At 37.7% G+C, this 19,512-nt stretch overlaps 1 protein-coding gene across 4 annotated transcripts in view; it reads left to right on the forward strand.

The window, feature by feature from the left end:
* Nucleotides 1-19,512, forward strand: part of PARD3B (par-3 family cell polarity regulator beta) — a 377,310-nt gene that overhangs the window by 193,424 nt on the left and 164,374 nt on the right. For 3 of the 4 annotated variants that reach the window (XM_065637273.1, XM_065637271.1, XM_065637272.1), the window contains 4 exons: nt 1,767-1,896; nt 7,367-7,466; nt 8,588-8,703; nt 19,369-19,413. In XM_065637273.1, coding sequence (XP_065493345.1) covers nt 1,767-1,896; nt 7,367-7,466; nt 8,588-8,703; nt 19,369-19,413 — 391 coding nt within the window. The remainder of the gene's footprint in view (nt 1-1,766; nt 1,897-7,366; nt 7,467-8,587; nt 8,704-19,368; nt 19,414-19,512) is intronic. The other variant, XM_065637270.1, reaches the window with a different exon arrangement.

The following is a 19,512-nucleotide window of genomic DNA, read 5'->3' on the forward strand; positions in this document are numbered from 1 at the left end:
AAAGAAAAAAAACAAACCAGCAACTTCCGATCAAACATCAAATTGACCTAATAAAAGTGAGAGTCTGCTTTCTACGGCTAAATGTATAGTTTTGTATATTACCCAGATGTATGAAAGAGGTAAATAATCTTGACTCATACCCTATGAAGAATGCATAATGAGGTCTTGATTGAATCAAATGCATTTTAGACAGGAATTAATTTTTATAGGGTAGTCTTTAGGTTCGATTGTAATTCCATTTGAGTCTGGAGACCATCGCAGAAATGGGTTGTTGCCCGTTCCTTCCTTTCCCCAAACCAGCTTCCCCAGTACTGCATCTCAGCCTGGGAAAAGGAGAATACGTTTCCAAGTGCATTATTGTTTTTATTGCTAAAGACACTAATGGAGGTCTGCCATGGCGGCTGTGTTTTATAAGCTGAATACTCTAATTAAGCTGGTTACTGATCAATTGTTGGGATATTGATTGTGTCATTTATCAAACAGCTGGAAAAGCAGATTTGTTGTTGCTGTTAATTTAAGGCTCCCTATCACGCCGGGTGCAAGTCTCGAATGGAGCAGTAGTTGGGATGTTCCAAGGCTCAATGTTTAGCAGTATCCGTGAGAAAGTACTAAGTGTGGACCTTGCGACGTATGGAATCTTAAATAAACTAAAGAATTTCCAGTAATGAGAAGAAATGTAATTGTCAGTGGCTGTGTGGTGTGTGTGTTTTGAATGGTTCATGCTGCACTTAGAGAATATTTTTTTACTTTTTTTTTGTTATTTTATTTTTATTATTATTAGACTTGAAAGGCAGGTTGCAAGGTGATGTAACACGGTGTTCTTTCTTACGCACTGGTTTGCAGGCAATCACTTGCCAATGCATTAAGCCTCTTGCATAATTTTACAAATAAATTATATGGGTTAGATACGTGCATTTCTCCTGTAGATGCAATTACGGAATTTAAGGAATGGTATATTTAACATAACATTCGCTGGCATAACAAACATGCACTTTAAAAATAGAAGCTAGTTGGAGAGCCCTTCAAAAAACAGATATAAAATCATAGAAACTATAAAGGTTATTTTGAAAACTAGCCATAATATTGCCCTGTGTGGGTTTTCTATTTTCCTTGAATAACAAGCACAGAAACATTTTTTCTGGGTCTGTCCCAGTTTTAGAAACTCTGATTTTTTTAATTATTATTATTATTATTATTATGTTTTTTCCTCCATTTTTCTTTTGAGCAACTGCTCAGGAGAATAAATGAGGCGATACGGCACGTGCTGGAGGAGGAGAAATGTCTGCAAAGAGAAGCTGCCTAGAGGTGTGACAGGGTTTGTTTAGCTGCTAGCCAGAAGACCTGCGCTGGGAGTTTGCTGTAACTCCTTCCTTGCAAAACCGCGCTAGTGTGTGATCAGCAGAACATATGCACCGAGTCGCTGAGCGAAGGGAACCAGCTGGCTGGCAGAAAAATACCATTGGCATGGCCCGTGTTCGTGTGTTGACAATGTCACAAGCTGCCCTCCCAGATGGAGAATTTGAATGAAGCCAGTTGTGGGTCATAAAAAAAAAAAAACAGTCTTCTTTTTTGGGCATCATTCTCGATGATTGTTATTGCTTAGATGTTGTCTTATTTCATGGTCAGCAAAGACTTTCAAGTTTCTAATTTGAAAGGAAGCAATGTACAGCAAACACATTACATTACACTGAATTTGTGCACTGTCTGCAGTGACGGCTGAATGTGTAGTTGTTTTGTTACAAAGTGTGGTTCTGTTTTTTCCTTAGGACCGCTCAGACCAGGGAGTCTTTCAAAAATCAGCCTTTGACGGGAGTCATAACTTCGCAGCTGCTTCCCGACGCAATGACACTATTCTTCCGCAATTTATAACGTGCAGTACTCAGGAAAGAATAAAAGGTAATCTCTAGATATCCTTCTTTGTACTGAAAGAAGGTGCTTTGTGGTTTTGTTTTAAAAATCCACAACCACTAGAAAAGCAGTTAATTAGAGTAAGTGCACACACTGTTACTTTGAGGCTTGAAAATCCAGCGAGGGTGGGAGAGCTGACTCAGAAGTTGTGAATTAGATTCCTGGCACAAATTCCAGTTTGAGTAACAGTTTCTAGCTCGCTGCCCCAACACGTAAGGTTGGATAAAAAACAAATGATGAGTGCAAAATATATGTTGTCAAAATGTTTATTTTCTATATAACTTTAATGAGTACAGTTATTTTTGCATTGGATTCTTAGATTATGTCCTAGATTATTTTAAACTAATTCATACAAAAGCATTATATTCATAAAGTATAATTGCTAATTTTAGACTTCAGGGTAAAATCTGTTGAAACGTTAGAAATGTGCCCTTGATTTACAAATTGGAATTGTATTAATGAACTCAGTAAAAATAATTAGGTAGTCATGGACATTGGACGGAGAGAACCTACATGTTATGAGCATATGGAAGCAAATAAGAGCTTTTAAGACTGCTTACTTTCCTGTTGTCTTTAATTTCTGATGGCAGACAGTAATTTGTCCAATTTTCACCTGACTCAGCAAGGTACTAGTTATTTGCAAAGTTTAAGTATTAGAGATGGTCTTGACCCCTGTCCTTCTAACTCTGCTCTTATCCTTCAAGCCAAGCACATACTTAAATACCTTACAGTAGGAAAAAAATATTTTCTTCGATGTAGTTGAATTATTCAGGATTTTTCCCGCTTCCCCAGACAACTGTGGAATCTGGGTGGCCTGCAAAAAGTGATTTCCTAGGCTGCTGTGGTGACTCTGTAAGGTACTTTTAACCAAAACCAAAGAGCTCGTATCTGTAAAGCTCAGGAGAAACTCCCATATAATTTAGGGGTAAATCATTTGTGTTGACTTCAGTATTTAGACAATGTGACTCCAGGCAAAGAAATATAGACTCAAGCATTGGAAATATTCAAAGGTCAGATCCTTTTGTTTAGATCTACCTATTCTTCTATGGAATTTACGCTGATTGTGTAGATACAGGAGAAAACAGCCATCCTCGGAGCTGTAGAGTTAGCCATTCCCAAAGGATCAGAAAGCAAATATCTTGAAACAATTCCTTCAAAAACATGTAAGCAACTGCTCTGGAGACATTGAACATTCACACAGGTGAATGGCAACAGGTAACTTGTCACTTAAAGTTCGACACATGTGGAAGAGCCCTACTTTCAGATAAGGATTCCCAACTTGCCCTTAAAGAATGATGATGAGAAGAAGGCATTATAGCAAAAAGAAGTGGTGGCCTCAGCAGAGGATGAGTGTGGGATGTGGCGAGGGTGCTCTGAGTGCTGCTGGTGTCGGGGTTTGGCCTGACTGGGCCTTTCCAGCCATGGCCTGGTCAGAGTACCTTGGAATTGGAGTCAGTGGACAACAGATAATGGAGATATTTCTAGCACTTAGAGAAATGTCATTGTATTGAGATTTCTGTTAGAGATTTCGTATTTGATGAGTCAAATTTTTTAATGCAGAACTGCACAGGCCATTTCAGCAGCAAGCAGGGTGTCCGCAGGGAGGCTCCGATCCAAAATTTTCATGGCGAAAGACACTTCGGCTTGCAGTAGTCCTGCCCATTGTAGAACTATTTCTCTAATTTTGAAGTCATAGTGTTATTATTGAGCACATTCGGCTTTCCATACGGGCCTGTCACTTATTTCCGGTCACTGGTTCATACATTTTTTTCAATGTCTCTTGTAAAGTTTTGTCCTCAGTTCTTCAAGGCAAAATGCGCCACCTGTGCACAATCCTCATTTAACCTCTGTTAGGATCTTTAGATTACGTGTCTGTTTAGAAGTGTGATTTAGACATGGTGAACTTCTTGTGACAGGCAGGAACAGTCCCTTGTACAGTACACTGGATGGTGTACTATCCACATCTTGGATGTAGAATTCTGGATGGCACGTTTTTACAAAGAATAATAAGAGATTTTTAACATAGTACAGAATCTAATGTAAGAATTTAATGACAGGAGCTGTATTAAATGTCACTTTCTCAATTAATGTTTTCCAATAAGTTATTTCCAGTATCATTTACTGCTCTTACCAATAAAATTATTATAAAAGCTCAGCAAAAATACACTGAAGCTTGGCGTGCTAAGATTACTGTCTGTTTTAAGAGTCTTTTTTATTAAACATGAGCCGGAAAAACTAATGTCTGGGGAAAAGTGCTTATAGCCAAAACATTACATTTCGTCTTGCCTGTGGATATTTAAATAAAGGGGGAGGGGATGCTGATCCACTATTGCAATGCCAGTGTTTGTTCTATTTTTGCATGAATATTACTTGCTGCCTTCAGGTCCTCACTTCTTTTGCTGCCAAGCTGTTGCACAGATTCAGTGTTTTTTAGAACAACCTCTTTGAGAAATGATACTTCAGCGCCAGCAGCTTTACATTTCTGGTGTTGAAAGATTGCTGGAATGTGTTTCATTAGTGGTTCTTATATATTTCTTATAACCCTACGTTATATATGGTTATAGGGGAAATGCTGTCATCTCTCTAGTTAAATCGTAGAATAATCATAAACTCTACTACCACAGACTGCCGAGTCTTCACGGTTGTACAAGCGTCTCTGTTTTCATCCATGTGTGATAATGTCGAGATAGAAAATGCAGTGAAACTTTAAGTTAATGTTTAAATTTTGCGTGTAAACATTACGTGTATCTTACTAACAGACTCAACTATTTATTCTCCTAAAGTGTTTTAATATCTGTATTTTGTTTAGTGGCTTAGCTGTTCCTCTGATCGCTCTGGATCTGTTAAGATCATTTCTTGAGGTCTTGACCAGCCAGCGACTGCCTCTTGGGTTAAATGCTCTCACTCTTTTGCTCCTGCTCTCATTTTACTGGGAGCTGTGGTCACTTGTGATTATTTCTGATTCACTCAGGAAGTCTGACTTTTTCTGTGTGTACCATTTGTGTACTGCAAGAAAAATGCAAGTGGTGACCAAACAGTCACCAAACAGCCTTTGTGAAATGACATATCAATTAGTGGGATTTCTAATTATATGACTACAAAACATGTTCAGTCTCTCCAGGTATGGCAACCAGAGGCTACTCAAAGAGGGTGAGGCACAGTGTAGGGTGTGGTGTGATTTCTTTCCTTTTTATTTTTTTTCTTTTACTATAATTTTTTATTTTTCTTCCATCAAGCATCTGTTTCCTGCTTTGGGTAGTCAGTGGTTTAGAGACTTCCCAAATCAAAGGTTCTGTCTGTACTCTTGTGTCATTGACACCTCTCTAACTTCTAGTCCATTTCTTGATTTTATTTTTTTTTTTTAAAGGTTCCCAAAAGATGCTCATGGCAATGAGTTCAATTATTTAATTGTGCAGAAAAAAATACTGATTTTTGTTTGTTGTAGGTGTGCTACTTCATAGTTACACTGTGTGCCTTCTGGTTCCTGTGTATGTGACAGTCAGTGAGAGCTTCTTTTTCACTTCATGCATATGATTCATAGCCTCCTCTCATGTCCCCTTTTATTGCTTCTCATTCTGAACCAAAGAATCCTAGTCTGTGTTCCTTGTAAAAAAGTTGCTACGTGTGTCCAACTCCCCTTGCCACCTTTCTGATTTACACTACATCCTCTTTCAGATAGGAAGAGTGAAACCTTAGATGCTCTTTAAGAACTAGGCACACTATTAATTCTGAGTTCTAGATTGAGTGTTTGGAATGTTCTTAAGGCTCCAAATGTCTGTTTCCTTTGGACTTCACTAAAGATACGTTCAAATAATTCCAGTGCACTTCTGTTGTCTTGTTCCAGAGCAGTAATTGCTGAAGTAATAGCCTTTGTCTGTGTGTCAAGAGTTTTCCCCTACTCCTGTGTGTCACTTTGCAGTCGCTGACAGGGAATTTCACCTGCTTTTCCTGCATACTTAATATCCTGCAACCTTTTTGCACAGCTTCATATTCTGCTTATTTTTGGTAGTAGTCAGTGTTTTTACGTAAATATTTGTTTTCATCTTCTGGTTTATCTTTCAAATAATTTAATTGCATTGAGCAGTACAAGTTTCGCTTTGTTCTAAGTTCTTTTCACTGACAGGGCTTCCCTTTTTACTCCTCATCTTTTTCCTGTCCTTAAATTGCAAGCTGCAGGACTGTGATCATAATGCAAAAAGCCATTGTGCACATGTAGGTAGCGTACCCGTTTTCTGCATCAGTCTGGCAATGCGTATTTAAGGTCTCGTTAGAACTTTTCTCCTCGTCTACTCACCTTCACTTTCTTCCGATGACATTCTCACTGTTCCTGAGATACAGGGTTTAAACTATTTCTTATCTTTCTGATCTTTAGGAGGCTATCCAGCCAATAGGAGTTATATAGGATTCTTGAGTTAATAGTGTAGTTTTGCTGGGGTTTTTGTTTGTTTATTTGCATTTAGGGAAGTATCTCAGTGCTCTTACCTAATAAACGTAATCTGTTGCTGTCTGGCTTGATCCCCTCCCTGTAAACAGTTTTTCTTTCGAGTTAGGTTAATACTTTCATGCAGGATTCTGCAAAAAGACTAGAAATGTTGAGTACAACAGAACAGGTCACATGGAAGTATTGTATGTCAGTATTGTTAAATCACTTGTCTGTCCATTGAAATTCAAGAATTATTAAGTGTCCACATTTCCTATTAAGCTTTGGAGGGGCGAAGACGTCCTACAATGAAGAATACAGGGACTTATTTTATAAGATCAGACCTTTAGATTAAGAGATGAAATTGCAAGATGATAATGAACTGGCCTACAGCAGGCACAGCAGTCATATTAAATACTGCAGGTACGTAAGTGTTGTTGCTTAGCAAACCACTGAATGGTTTAATTGAGTAGTTGATGTTTTTCTTGGTCCCAGGTAATTTTCTGGTGTGAGCTGAATGCCTTTTGTAAGGTAAAAGAAGGCAAGTTTGAAAATGAAGACTGTCATTTAGAAATGCATCTTTCTTCTCTTGCCATGGGATAACAGAAAAACTTCTTCTGAACTCTTTGCTCGGAATGTGGTTCTCTTCTGCATGGGAAAGGTGGTAAATGCCCCCATCAAAGGGGATGAAAGCATGAACCTAACAGTCAGTTAGGATGCAGCTATGTAGAAGTGAAAATCCACTCACATGGAGTAATTTGTGCCTTGCACTCAACTTCACTATAAGCACAAAGTTTCCCTATATTTATCTTTAATTATGCATATGCAAATCTGAAAATCAGCTCTTCAGGAAATCCCAAGGGGCATATTTTCTGCTTGGTGTGATTTTAATTCTAGTTTAGTTAGTTTAGGGATTTGAATAATTTGTGACTCACTTCAGGATCACTTGAGGCCTTCCAGTCCAGCCATTGATCATTGAACTGGTGTAATGTACTTGTTTCTGCGGCTTATTTAACCTCTTTTTAAATTTTATTTCAGAGTTGCCAGCGTCTGATGGTGGCAATGGTGAAAATGAAACCCCTCCGCCTCTCCCACCACATCCCAGTGAGGATCTGCTGAATGACGATTATAATAATAGGTTGGACTTCAGCTTTTCTTAATAGTTACAGTCCTGATCGTTCGTGAGTGGTTGTGACAGTAGTTCTAATTGACTTTAAAATCACTTTTATTTTGTAAAAATTTGGACCACTGTTTTTACAGTCACCTGAACAACCCTGTAATATAAGCTGGGAATTATATTTTAGCATTTTAGTACGTTGTTCATTTCAGTTGTTCATGAGCTACAGTATTCCTCCTATTTATGGGTCATGATACCCACCATGTGTTCAGTAAAGCAAAAAGAACCCCAAAACATAATCTCACTCTAAAACAAAACAAAAAGTGGATTTAGGCCTATACCAGTGGGTATGTATGGCATGGTAAACAAATAAAAGTCTACATAGACTAAAGGAACTCTGCATTAAATTCTCAACTGCAGTTGTTTGCTAGAATCCATTCCTAATTTTTCAACAAGCTGGGTGCAAAAACATTCTATTAAAGAATAACAAAGAGACACAGATGATTTCAGATGCATTGCAGTGAGGTGTTTTGACTCCTCACAGGTCAAAGCTACTTGGACTTTCACTCAGGTGGAATTTTGAAATGTTTAGATATTTGCCTAATTTGAAGTAAAATGATTTAAAAACATGACAAACAAAAAACAAACCAAACCATGGTACCTTAGCATTTTCCAGAGTGTTATGGTACCCTCCATGAGACCTGCAGGCTCCAGCCTCTGCAGAGATGTGGTCCAAGGCTGTAAAATATATTATTAGGTGAAGTAGAATTGAGCCAGGTACATTGGCAGCATTTTTCTAGCTTTCAGTGTTTAAATAGAAGTAGCATAATGGAAAAAAAATACTAGCAGGTACTAGTATGTTCCTTTTCTGCTAAATAAAATATGAATTGTGTAAAAGCAATTATTACTAAGCATTTACATTTATATTTGCATCTGTGATGAAAAACAAACAACTGGAAGTGTTAAGTCTCACAAATGAAAGTTGAGGATCAATAACTTGATTTTAAAATGCATGGCTGCAAGCAACTGGAGGAAGAAACACATGTATATTGTGCATGCTTTAATTAGTTCACTGCTGTTTTGAACTGATGCCTAAATATTTTACGTGTGGTTGGTTGTTTGGTTTTTTTTTTTCCCTGCAGCTCTATCATAAATTCAGCAGTGTATTTAACAGATCAGCACATCAACTTCAGATCTTTGACACCAGCCAAGCAGTCTGAATCAATTAATCTGAAAGCCTCAAAAAGCATGGATCTGGGTAAGAAGTGGGGGGGTGATATATGGGTCAGCTTTCGAGCCCATCTGCACAATCCCTGTTTCTTGCTTTTATTTCTTAAAACACAAACATCAGGGAGTAAGTTCTGCAGAGGAGCTGCAGTGATGGGGACAATGCTCTGCCTCCTGTAGCATCTAATCGCAAGTACCCCTTTTATTGAAGCTGAAGAAAGGTTTTTTGTTGGTTTTTTTTCTTAAAGGCCATTCTATCCACTGTATTGAAATCTTATCTGAGGAAAAGAGAGTGCTTTTGTAAATATGAGCAGAAAGAATTGCTGTACGAGTTTTATATGTCTAAAGAATACAGCAAAACAGCCATAACAAAAGTCATTTTCGTATAGAATATAAATGATTGGAAAAGTACACTGGACAAAGGCTAACTTTCCTAAGGCAAGTTGTGTATTTTTTCATTGACAATGACAAACACACGCAACCAAAGTGTAGTGGATCTTTATAAATGCTCGAAGAATGGTAAGGTTCTGGTCCTCCACCCAACAATGCTGTGCAGAAAATCTTGCAGGGTGGGTGAAGCAGAAAGTAAATAGTTGTGTCATTACTGGGGAAGCATTTGCGAGTGGAAGATTGAAGGATTGTTGCAGTTAAAAACTGAGTCATGTTTTAATGAGAGTTCAAGGAAAATTCACAAAGTTCTTAAGCCTCAAAGAAAACCAAATGAGCTTTTCTTTTTTATTTTAATTATTTAAATTATTTTAATTCTTCTTTGTGGCATGCGTTCTTTATCTGTTATTTTCAAATTCAAGTGTTGATGGAGTAATTTTGAGACCTACCGTTAGGATGTCTTTAATCATAGATTTGTGTGTTGGATCAGATTTTGTACACCGTTAATAGAAAATGATTATTTTCATATATAGTTTCAAGGTAGCTTTTTGGTGATGCTGACTTCTTTTTTTTTCCTGAAATGCTGTAGACTGATCTTAGGTTTTTTATTGTTGATTTTTATTGTTGTCTTAATATTTTAATGTAACATAAAATGTTTGCACTCTTCTAATGGAGTATTAGGAAAGTCAAGCAGTTATTAATGCATGATAAGAATGGATACAAATCCATTTAGGGGAGTACTTAAGGCAGAATTTTAAAGCTGCTGCATGACCAGAACAGAAATTCGTCCTTTTGCACTTTTGTTCCACTATTTTGACAATAGGCAAAAATCTCAATAATTTGGTATATACAAGTGTTCTTCCAAATAGATTGTTCATATAATGCACACTCCAAAATGGATTTCTAGGGAAGGAAAGTGTTTTGCTAGTTTGATTTTATATATTTGTTATTTTGCTCATTACTTAACTGCAGTAATGACCTATAGTAACTTCTTATCTCAGTGCGCCGCTGTGTATCCATTATTGGTGTCAGTGCATTGTTTGCCACCAAAAAAAAAAAAAAAATAGTGGTACAGACCGAGAATTGAGGTTGTGAGGAAGATTTGTTCAGCACCACAGAGGAACTGTGCAGCAGATTTGGTAACAGAGATGTCCCCTATCTGAAAATGCTTGTGTAACTGCTGGGTTCTCTTTTTCTGATAGTCCCAGGGTGCTGCCACTTCTTACTTTTCTTTTGTTCTCAAGTCGTGCCAATGTCTTCCAAAATAAATCTAACATAATGAACAGAATTGAAGTCTAGGAGGAGAGCTCTGAGACCTTACAAAACGTGACTTATGTGCAGTTTCTTTCCTTTTAAAACCAAGTTATCTAATGCCTAATTATAAGAATACAAGGGCATGGGTTAGATAATTGCATCACCATCAGAAGGATCATCAAAGGCAAATAACAAAACGTTAAACATGAGAAACCCAAGAATCCAGATCTTGGTAGGGATTGTGAACCTTACAAGAAAATAGTAAGCTCGTTAAGTTAGGGAGCTAATTAAATTGTATAGTGAGGGTCTTTCTGGCTTTGATGAGGGTTGATGTTCCCACAAGAAGCCAATCTGTTAAGTAAAGACTAGTCTATAATTACATAGATTCACAATGGAAACCCATTTAACACTGATGTTCATCTTTTCAGTTTTATATATTTTAGGCCCAGAAACCTTTGAGTGCTTAATCTATTTTCCAGTTGTATCTATTTACAAAATAATTATTATAATTATAAATTTAATATCATCAGTGAATAATATGGGGAAATAAGGATGCGTGATCAAAAAGCGTTTGGTCCTGCTAACACATTGCATCAATTTGTCATTGTCACTCTGCTGATCAAATGTTGCAATGAAAGCAACTTGGCACGTGCAGCACAAGCTGTAGGTTACTTGCCAGAGGGGCAGGAGTGGTTTAGTTTCTTGAGTCTTGGTGTCTTTCTGTTGTGTTGTTTGGACAGCAGGACAGGAGCACCAACCACCAGCACCTGGATATTTAGGCAGGGATTTCTGCTGCTGTGCACGTGCCATGAGGCCTCGGAACTGACACAAATTGTAAATGCTGTATTAATGAATAGCATGAGTCTGAAAAGAGCATTGTCTGGAGTTGGTGTATTTGAAGAAGTCAGGTTATTTGCACATGAGTTAGTTTTTGCTTTAATCTGCTTTAAAAAAATAAAATAAAAATCAGTGACACGTGTGAGTTACTGAGTTCCCGTTGTAGACATTTTAAAAAAATAAAATACAAAAAGGCAAGTATAGTGGTACTGCGATAACTTCTTTGGTTTTAGAGGCATGGGCAGAATCTTGCCTTATACATACAGGTGTCCTGTGCAAAGCGTATGGAAGCAGGGAGACTGTTTTGCTGCTTTAGTATCCAACGTTTACAAAGTGGTCAAAGGCTTCTCAAAACTGAGAGTTTTCTTCAGAGTAACAGAGTACAGATTACTTCCATATCAGCTCTAAGTCCTCATGTTCTTCCCTGCTGCTGTGTTGAGATAACAGCAGCACTTTCTGGATCACTGGCAGAGTTCAAATCCTGTGCCTTATGGTAAATCTTTTCTTTACCATGTCTACTTCTGTTTTGAACTGGTGGTGCCAAAAGAGCACTGCCACCCCTTTCTTTCTACTAATCCTGGCACCTGACACGTCCACTCATTTGCATAATTTTTGTGTTTTAGAGATGATGGCGTTTGAATAGGTTCACAAAGAAAAGATTCTTCTTATACTGTGATTTCAAAAATTTGTCAAGGGCCAGCCTGAGTCTGCCTTACAGTGCATGCCTGTGCATGCCAGTGAGACTGCATGCCAACTTTGGGCTTGTGCTCATAGTTTAGTGTTAAAAATAAGCAAAACAAATTCAAAAATGCTAGAAATTAAATGTTGTGTTGCCCTTCTGACTTAAGTGGTACCCTATTTTGACACCTAACAGCAGATTGAAAATGAAGAAGAAATCAGTGGCTTCTGTGCAAGTCATAGGAAGGATGATTTTCCTTTTCCTTTAACAACCTTCTGTACACGCACATTTTCCCCTACTTTACCACAGTTGTCTAGAGAAGAATTTCTTTGTAGTGATTCATTAGAATCCATTTTCAGTAGTGTTTTTTATTTCTTTTAACTGTATTAAAAAGGTAATTTTTGCAGAGAAGGAATGGCAATATGAATTTTTTTTAATGTTGTATTGGAAGTTGAAAATCTGTGTGCTCTAAGAAAAAGAAAGGAAATGATGCTTTTTATTATTTATCTCCAATACCCTTATTTTCCATAAATCTTTATGCAGGAGTGACTTAGTCTATGCATAAATGTACCATAAAAACTACAACCATGGGAATTGTATTCAAACACGTGAAAGTATGGCTTGTCTTAACCTGAAGCAAGATGAATTTGAATCATACGAGTATATGGAAGTTTTGTTATGTATCAATTCAGACAAAGTACTGTGTAGATTTATATTTGAGGATGCTGGTATAATAACCCATGACCGCTATCCCAAAGTACTGCTCAGCTCACCCTTCCTTTCCCCATAAAAAGCAAAACCAATAGATTTAACTGATTAAAGTCTACAGCCTGAAAAAAATGGAAATGTCTTTACTTGATTTTAAATACGAGTGAAATATTGTTAGAGTCCCTTAACTTTGGGGCATATTTATTAAAGGAATCAGCCAACTTATATATTTAGGAATAATTAGCAAGTGAATGCATAAGATGTAAGGTATGGGGTATTCTGCAAGGAATCCAATATTTAATGAAATGCAAATTTCTTTGTTAGTGGAAAGATGTATTTGATTACAGTTCATACTTTTAAAACACCTTGAAACGAAGAGAAACCAGTGTTTCACACCAGAAGGATTTGTAAAATGCAATCAAGATGCTATGAGCTATTTTCTGCTTTTGTGGTTTGCTCTGAACCAGATTATTCTCGTTCCAAGTGTAATTTCGGATATTGAAATAGATATCGCAAAACCTAACCAAATGAGGACCAGGCAGAGCTAATGGGGATTACTCTTCAATCTAAACAATGTTTTGGTTCAGATACAATTAAAAGAAAACATTTCGAGAGGTCCCTAGTGAGAATTATGGTATTAGTGGGACAAAAAGTGGTTTGGTATTTTAAAATCATTATTTCGTTACCCATGTTGTATGTACGGAATACATTTGTCCAGTTGCCTTGGGTGGAAACCAACTTCAGAATTGTATTTGGGAGCCAGTTAAGTTCATTAGAACACTGATGAGGAAATGGAGAAGGTGGCGGCTCAGAATTCTATCAGACTTTTCAATGTTTCTGACTTACAGCAGTAATTTAACAAATCATCTCTTGAAGGACTTTTCAAAACGAAAAATGTCATGAGTTTAGGAAAAACTGTATTGCTTATGGCTGTGATTGTCTTTGGGGTCAAGGGCCATGAGTAACTTTTCAGTTCTGTCAGATTAGGTGTGTGTTTTCTGAGGCCACCCTGCAGAATAAATTTTTAGAAATGAACATGACGTCGTTTTCTTAGTTTAAATGACTTTCAAATTTCAGTTTGTAAGATCTATAAGTAGGGAATGAAACAAAACGATTTTTTTTTAAGTGATAGGGACACTGTGAATTGAATTACAATGAGGCTGAATTAAGTTTATTCTGTATAAAAAGAAAGGTCAATTCCATTACTCGGTTTCACACCCAATCTGTGTTGGTGCCATTGAGGGGAAGGGGTACTGTGGCATAAAGGCCAAAGTGGGCAGGAGAAGATATCAACTTTTTGGACCAATTTCGTAGAATTCTCCTCAGATTCAAGGAATGGCAACACATGCTTGAGGTGGGAGCTTCTTACCCTGCTTTGGTGTATGTTTGAAATCCCTTGATCCATGAATGCACTTAGATTATTAAAGTGTTAGGGGAAGAAAATAGCAATTAAGTTAATGTATAGTGACCATGAGAAAGAAAGTACCGATGATAATGGAGTAACTTTCAGAACACTTTTGTCTTAGATCTGTTCCCTGTCGATGTTTTCAACCAGCGGATGACAGATTAGATTAGGAACTTGTGGTTTAACCCTAGGAGTTTGCAAGAAGTGTTAATGACGTGCGGGAGGTGTGTAGTGGGGGCTCGAATCAGTTTTAGTCTGGTACAGTTTCTTTGGAACAGAGGCGAGAGAGGATTAGAGAAGACAACAGAAGTGTAAAAAAAGCCGTGATGGCCTCAATTAGCAGCGTAACCCTCAAGAACGAGTAGTTGTTTGCCACTCGAAGAAACCAAAGAAATTTATATCTCGCTGGCTGGGAAATTGTAAAACGATGTTATTTTCTACGAGGAGAAAACCTTCCATTTAAAGGTAAATGCGTCCACTGTCCAGCATCAGCTGTACTGCTGGTTCTTCAGCAAGAAGTAGTAGGAGCAGTGAATGCCAGCTGAGGCATTTTCATTCTCAAGTGCTGACACACAAGGTGTATCCCTTGGGGACCTTCTCTGAATTCAACTGCATTGAAATATTCAATCAGTTCTAACAAAATTGTTCTGAAAAATCTAATTAGAGAAAAACACTTTTACGGGCGAGAAAAAGAATCCAGAATCTTGGTTTGGATGTGGTTTATTCCTGTCTTTGAATGTGCTGAACAAGGCATCCCAAGTGTTGTGTCAGATGCCATTTTGGAAAAGGTTTACGGTTTTTACCGCGTCAGAATAATTTATCCTTAGCTCTTGCGCAAGCTTTTTGGTAGTCTCGCTACCTTTCAGCTTTGAAGTGAACAGGAATCTCTCCAGGACTCGTAATCCCTCAAGAATGGGCCGCTCGTGGATAACCAGGTGACCCCAGCACAACCCTTGTGGGAAGTTTCACTGTCACTAGTAGGGGGAAGAGGGAGAATTAGTGAAGGCAAATATTTTCAGACAGCGCAATTCTACCCTTCCTAATACACACATTTTATTGCTCCTGTAGATTTTAGTATAAAAGCCTTTGGTCTTTGCATGTAGCACCACAGGGCAAACCCAGAGCAGCAGCGGCATTTTCTAAGTGCTGGTGGGAGCCAACATTTGACACGATTTCTCTGAGTGATTCGTGCTGCTCTTAGATGGGGAAACACTTCACCAAGAAAATAAAAGTGGCAGGAGAATTATGTCATTGGCACTATCACTGACTAAAACTAATTGATGATGCGGTGCCTTCATAATGATGAAAGGGAAAGGATACAGTTCATCACAAAACACAGGGGCTGATTTGTAGCTTTGCTTTATTTTCATGTGTTTATACCATAGAAACCAATGGATCCTAAAAAGCATCTTTTGTATATGTGGTTTGGGAATACAGCCTTCGTTAATTAACGCACAATAAAAAATTTATATTGGACTTCCCATAGGCTAATAAAGATATCAGGAAATTTATTTTCTAGGAAATTCTTTTGATGTTTCAGTCTCTCTTCTTATTATTTCTCATTAATTGTAATTTTAACCCTTGTTTGCTTCCTTTCCGAGTGCAGAACTGCAGCTGGTCTTCAAATGTACGTGTCAGTTTGTCCTGCAGAAAGTAACTTGCCCGCGTTTACAAGATGTTAAGTAGCTCTTAGTCAATGTGCAAAACGGATCCTTCACAAAAGAGGCACTAAGTTGTATAGTAGTACCCTGGATCTTCTGAATAGTAGGGGGAAAAAATAACATAATGGCACAGCAATTGCGCTGAGTAAAAGGAGGGAAATCGGTTATCGCAATTGGCAGCAGCATTGATTTGTGTTTCTCGGAACCGCAGCTGGGCTGTAGTTTGTTGACCTTTAAGTAAAGCTGGACTGCGTTTTTGACACAAATGTTGAGGCAGTACAGAGGGCTTGTTGTGTACTAAACATTGAAAATTGCACAATTCAAATAAAATGGCGACCTTGGGTATTCTGAGGACGGCACAGAAATGGGAACCAAAAAAGTTACGTGCAAGGACATGGATGCATCGTTGGGGGCTTTTACTGTTGCTGAACAATACTACTTACTTCTTTTAGGCAAAACAGCACTCCAGAATATTACTATAGGAAATCCTAATACATCTGATTATTCATGGCATAGAGATTTGGGGGTATGTACAATTTGTTGCGCTTGTTGGCATAGTTTGCCTTTTTTTAAAGTATCGGTTACTATCAGCTGGACAGATATATTTGTTGTAGTAATATTTCATCTTCCCCAACGTGTGGTCTTGCTAGTCCCCCAAATGGCCATGCTTTTATTAAATAGCTGTAGAACTTCTGCCACTTTGGTTTCAGCAACGACTTAGAGCACTGACCACGAATACCTAACGGGCTTCTGTGGTGAAAATGCAATTCCTAAATTATAGATGTTACTTTAAAAGAGCTGCTAGTGTGTTTTATACTGACGAACATTAATAACTTCATGAACTAAGAACCCCTGGAGTTCCAGAGACATTTCAAAATGTGAAGTATGTGTTTGATTTACAAGTTAAGGTGAAGTTTTGTCTTATTTGTCAATGTATTTTACTCCCTTGCATTGATCCTTCTCAATGTATGTTTGAGTTTTGTGTTTATAGTCCCCAAATTTAGGTGGTTTCATTTTTTTGAAGTGTTTTGCATTTAGCAATTCTAGCTCAAGAATACAGAGTATTTCTAGTGTCCTCATAAAAATAGTTACAGTTGAAATTTTATTATAAATGTCGTGCTGATATATTCCAGTCTGGCACTGCACGTTCCCAAGTGGGATCCTCTTGAGCTGAATTTTTTCATAGTTAGTTGCAACGTAATTACTTTTTGATGTTACGATGTAAAAATAATATAGAATTTATTTTTACTTGAGTTTTAAGAGTAGGCAGTATTTTTCCCCTGTTTAAAACCTTTCAGGTGCCTTCCTGCAGAGATAGGTCAACACAGGTAGAATCGTAGAAAATAAATTTCCACTAAGGTCTTGTTTTTTTCAAAAGGCAAAGGAAGATAGCCAGAGAAATACTATTTTTGTCACAACGGAAAGATTGCATGAATTTTTAACACCTTGCAGAGCAGTGTTTTCAAATGCTGTTGTGTGGAGCAGGACATCTTACGTACTTCCTAAATGAAATCTTTGGTTACAAAGTTTCCAGCTTTGGTGTACAAAATATTTATGTCCTGTTAGCCTTGTCTTTCTTTTCTGTCATCTTCTCCTTGTTCTCAGAGGAAAGAAAGGAAGGAATGGGATTCTTTTGCAGTGGCCTTGTCTGTGCCATTCCTGTTCAGTCTAATGAAAGATGGCCAGCCCAGAAGTCACTGCCTTAGCATAATATCCCATGAAATGAAAATTGCCCTGTGGAGGGATACACATATTTTGCTCAAACTTCGATATAAAACTTTAATTTTTGCATTTTCCATTATTTTGTGTGTGTGCGCTTAAACTCATAATGCTAACCTTGTATTCTGGTAAGATGATTTTTCATTTTCTAATCATTTTATTCTTCATTTTTCCCTCCAGTATTAAAATCTAATTTTTGTGTGTGAAGCTGGTGTGTAAAGTACGATTAAGTTAAATGGATTTAGCTCTTTTAATAATGTAAAACTTAGTTGCAGGCAAACTGAGTCATAAGCATTGTTTAAAAAAATGCCGTGAACCTTAATATCTATTTTTTTTAAGCTCCTATGTACTGTAACATAACCTACTCCAAGTATTAATAATTATCATACATTATAGTGGTTGCCATTAGTGACTGCTGTAATTAAGGTTGCAAATCAGTTTCCATTATAATCCCTTGTTTTCACACAATCATAACTTGTCAAAACACTAACGTTTGGGATTAAAGTTTTCCATGGTTGTTCTGCTTAGAGCTATATTTGAGGGGAGGAAGGAGGAAAAGGAGTTTAAACCATCTTTATAGCAAATTCTTGCCTGGTCATTGTGTGTTATAGGATCAAACTGCATAGCAAGGAGGTAAATAGTTGTGATTTCCAGGGATTAGAAAAGCCTAGAAGAAAGCTTAAAGGACAAGCGTGTTCTGTTTTGCAGTATCTCTATGTAACGCTGCAAACAGTATTAGTCTTACTTCATTAGCATCTCTGTCCCCCAGCAAAACTGCGCTATGTCAGTGTTACTGATGGTCAGATGGCAATCAGACTGCAAAGGTGGAGAAGAGACACAGTGGTCAGTCCTGGCTTCATGGTTCCACTTGGGAATCCCAGTCCGGGGTCTGATGCCGGTTTTTGAGGGGAAAAGCTTCCCTAGAAGTGAAGTGGGGAGGCAATATAAGAAAACATTTACTGTGATTATTTTCCCAGTAGTCCTAAATGTCCTGAATTTTCCCAGTAGTCCTAAAAGCTCCTAAATGTCGATAACTACTGCACTGCTCTTTCCTGGGTGTTCCTGTACACAGATAACTCTGTATGTAAACTTTTTATGGTGACGTCTGTGCACAGCTTGTGTAAGTTCCCATTTATAGTATTTTTGGGTATGACTTGACAACTTATTTTATCATAGAAAGAGATCACGTTTTAAGGCAGAATATAAGGGAGTGCTTGGGCAGGCAGAGTTGAAGGATAAGCTTTCAACCTTAACATTCCTTTCCTGTGCGTGTTTTATCATCCCTAACATTACATTAGCAACATTTCTTTGCATAGGATTCATTTTAAGAAATGGTGATTGGTTCTTCCCCTCAGCCCTCTGGGAGAGTGTTTTAATTAGTTTCTTGAGATATATGATGATAAACTGAAGTACAGTTACTGAATAAAAATTACAATTTTTGTTACATTTAGAATTTGCTCCTCCACCAGTCTGTCTGCAAACTGTTGCTACTGTAAACATCTTTCTTTATAAGATGTTGTGAAATACTATGCAGGTTTTTATAGGTAAAATAAAATAAATCATAACAGAGGAAAAAAACATAAAGATCAGGTTTTGGGAGACCTCATTGTCTGCAGAGGGTCCTGTGAGTCAATGAGATGTCTTGCAGATGGGAGACTTTCCACATCTGGATTCTTTTTACCAGTTGAGCTCTTTGATCTGAAAATGTTACAACTCTCCTATGCCCCGTGATTTGTCTGGCAAGATGAGTTATTTACAAATGCAATTGCTCTTCTGACAACTCAGTTTCGAGTGTGTAAGTGCTGAGGTCCTGATCTGTAACCCACAAGGACGACAGGTAGTCCTTTTATTGGTTTCACTGGGCTTTGATTCAGATATGTGGGCTTTGAAGCACCCCAGGTGCATTAGCTAAAAAAAGACTTTTTACAAACAATTATAATTTAAAGATTTAGGATGCTGTGTGCCTGAAATAATTTAACAGGATTTCAAAGGCTTGTTAATTTAAATACGTTTCTGATCTTTGTGTCTTTTCTTTTATTCCTCCAGTGGCAGATGAAAGCAAAGTTGGTTTGTTGGCCGGACACAGATCGGGTAAGCTGTTCGCCTGTTTTGGAGGACAAGTCAGCAACTTGAAAGTACTATGGGCAGTTAATGAAATGAGCTTACAGAAACTGCGGTGGCTAAAAGAGT

This window comes from Caloenas nicobarica, chromosome 6, assembly GCF_036013445.1.
Source record: "Caloenas nicobarica isolate bCalNic1 chromosome 6, bCalNic1.hap1, whole genome shotgun sequence".
Classification (NCBI taxonomy): Eukaryota; Metazoa; Chordata; class Aves; order Columbiformes; family Columbidae; genus Caloenas; species Caloenas nicobarica.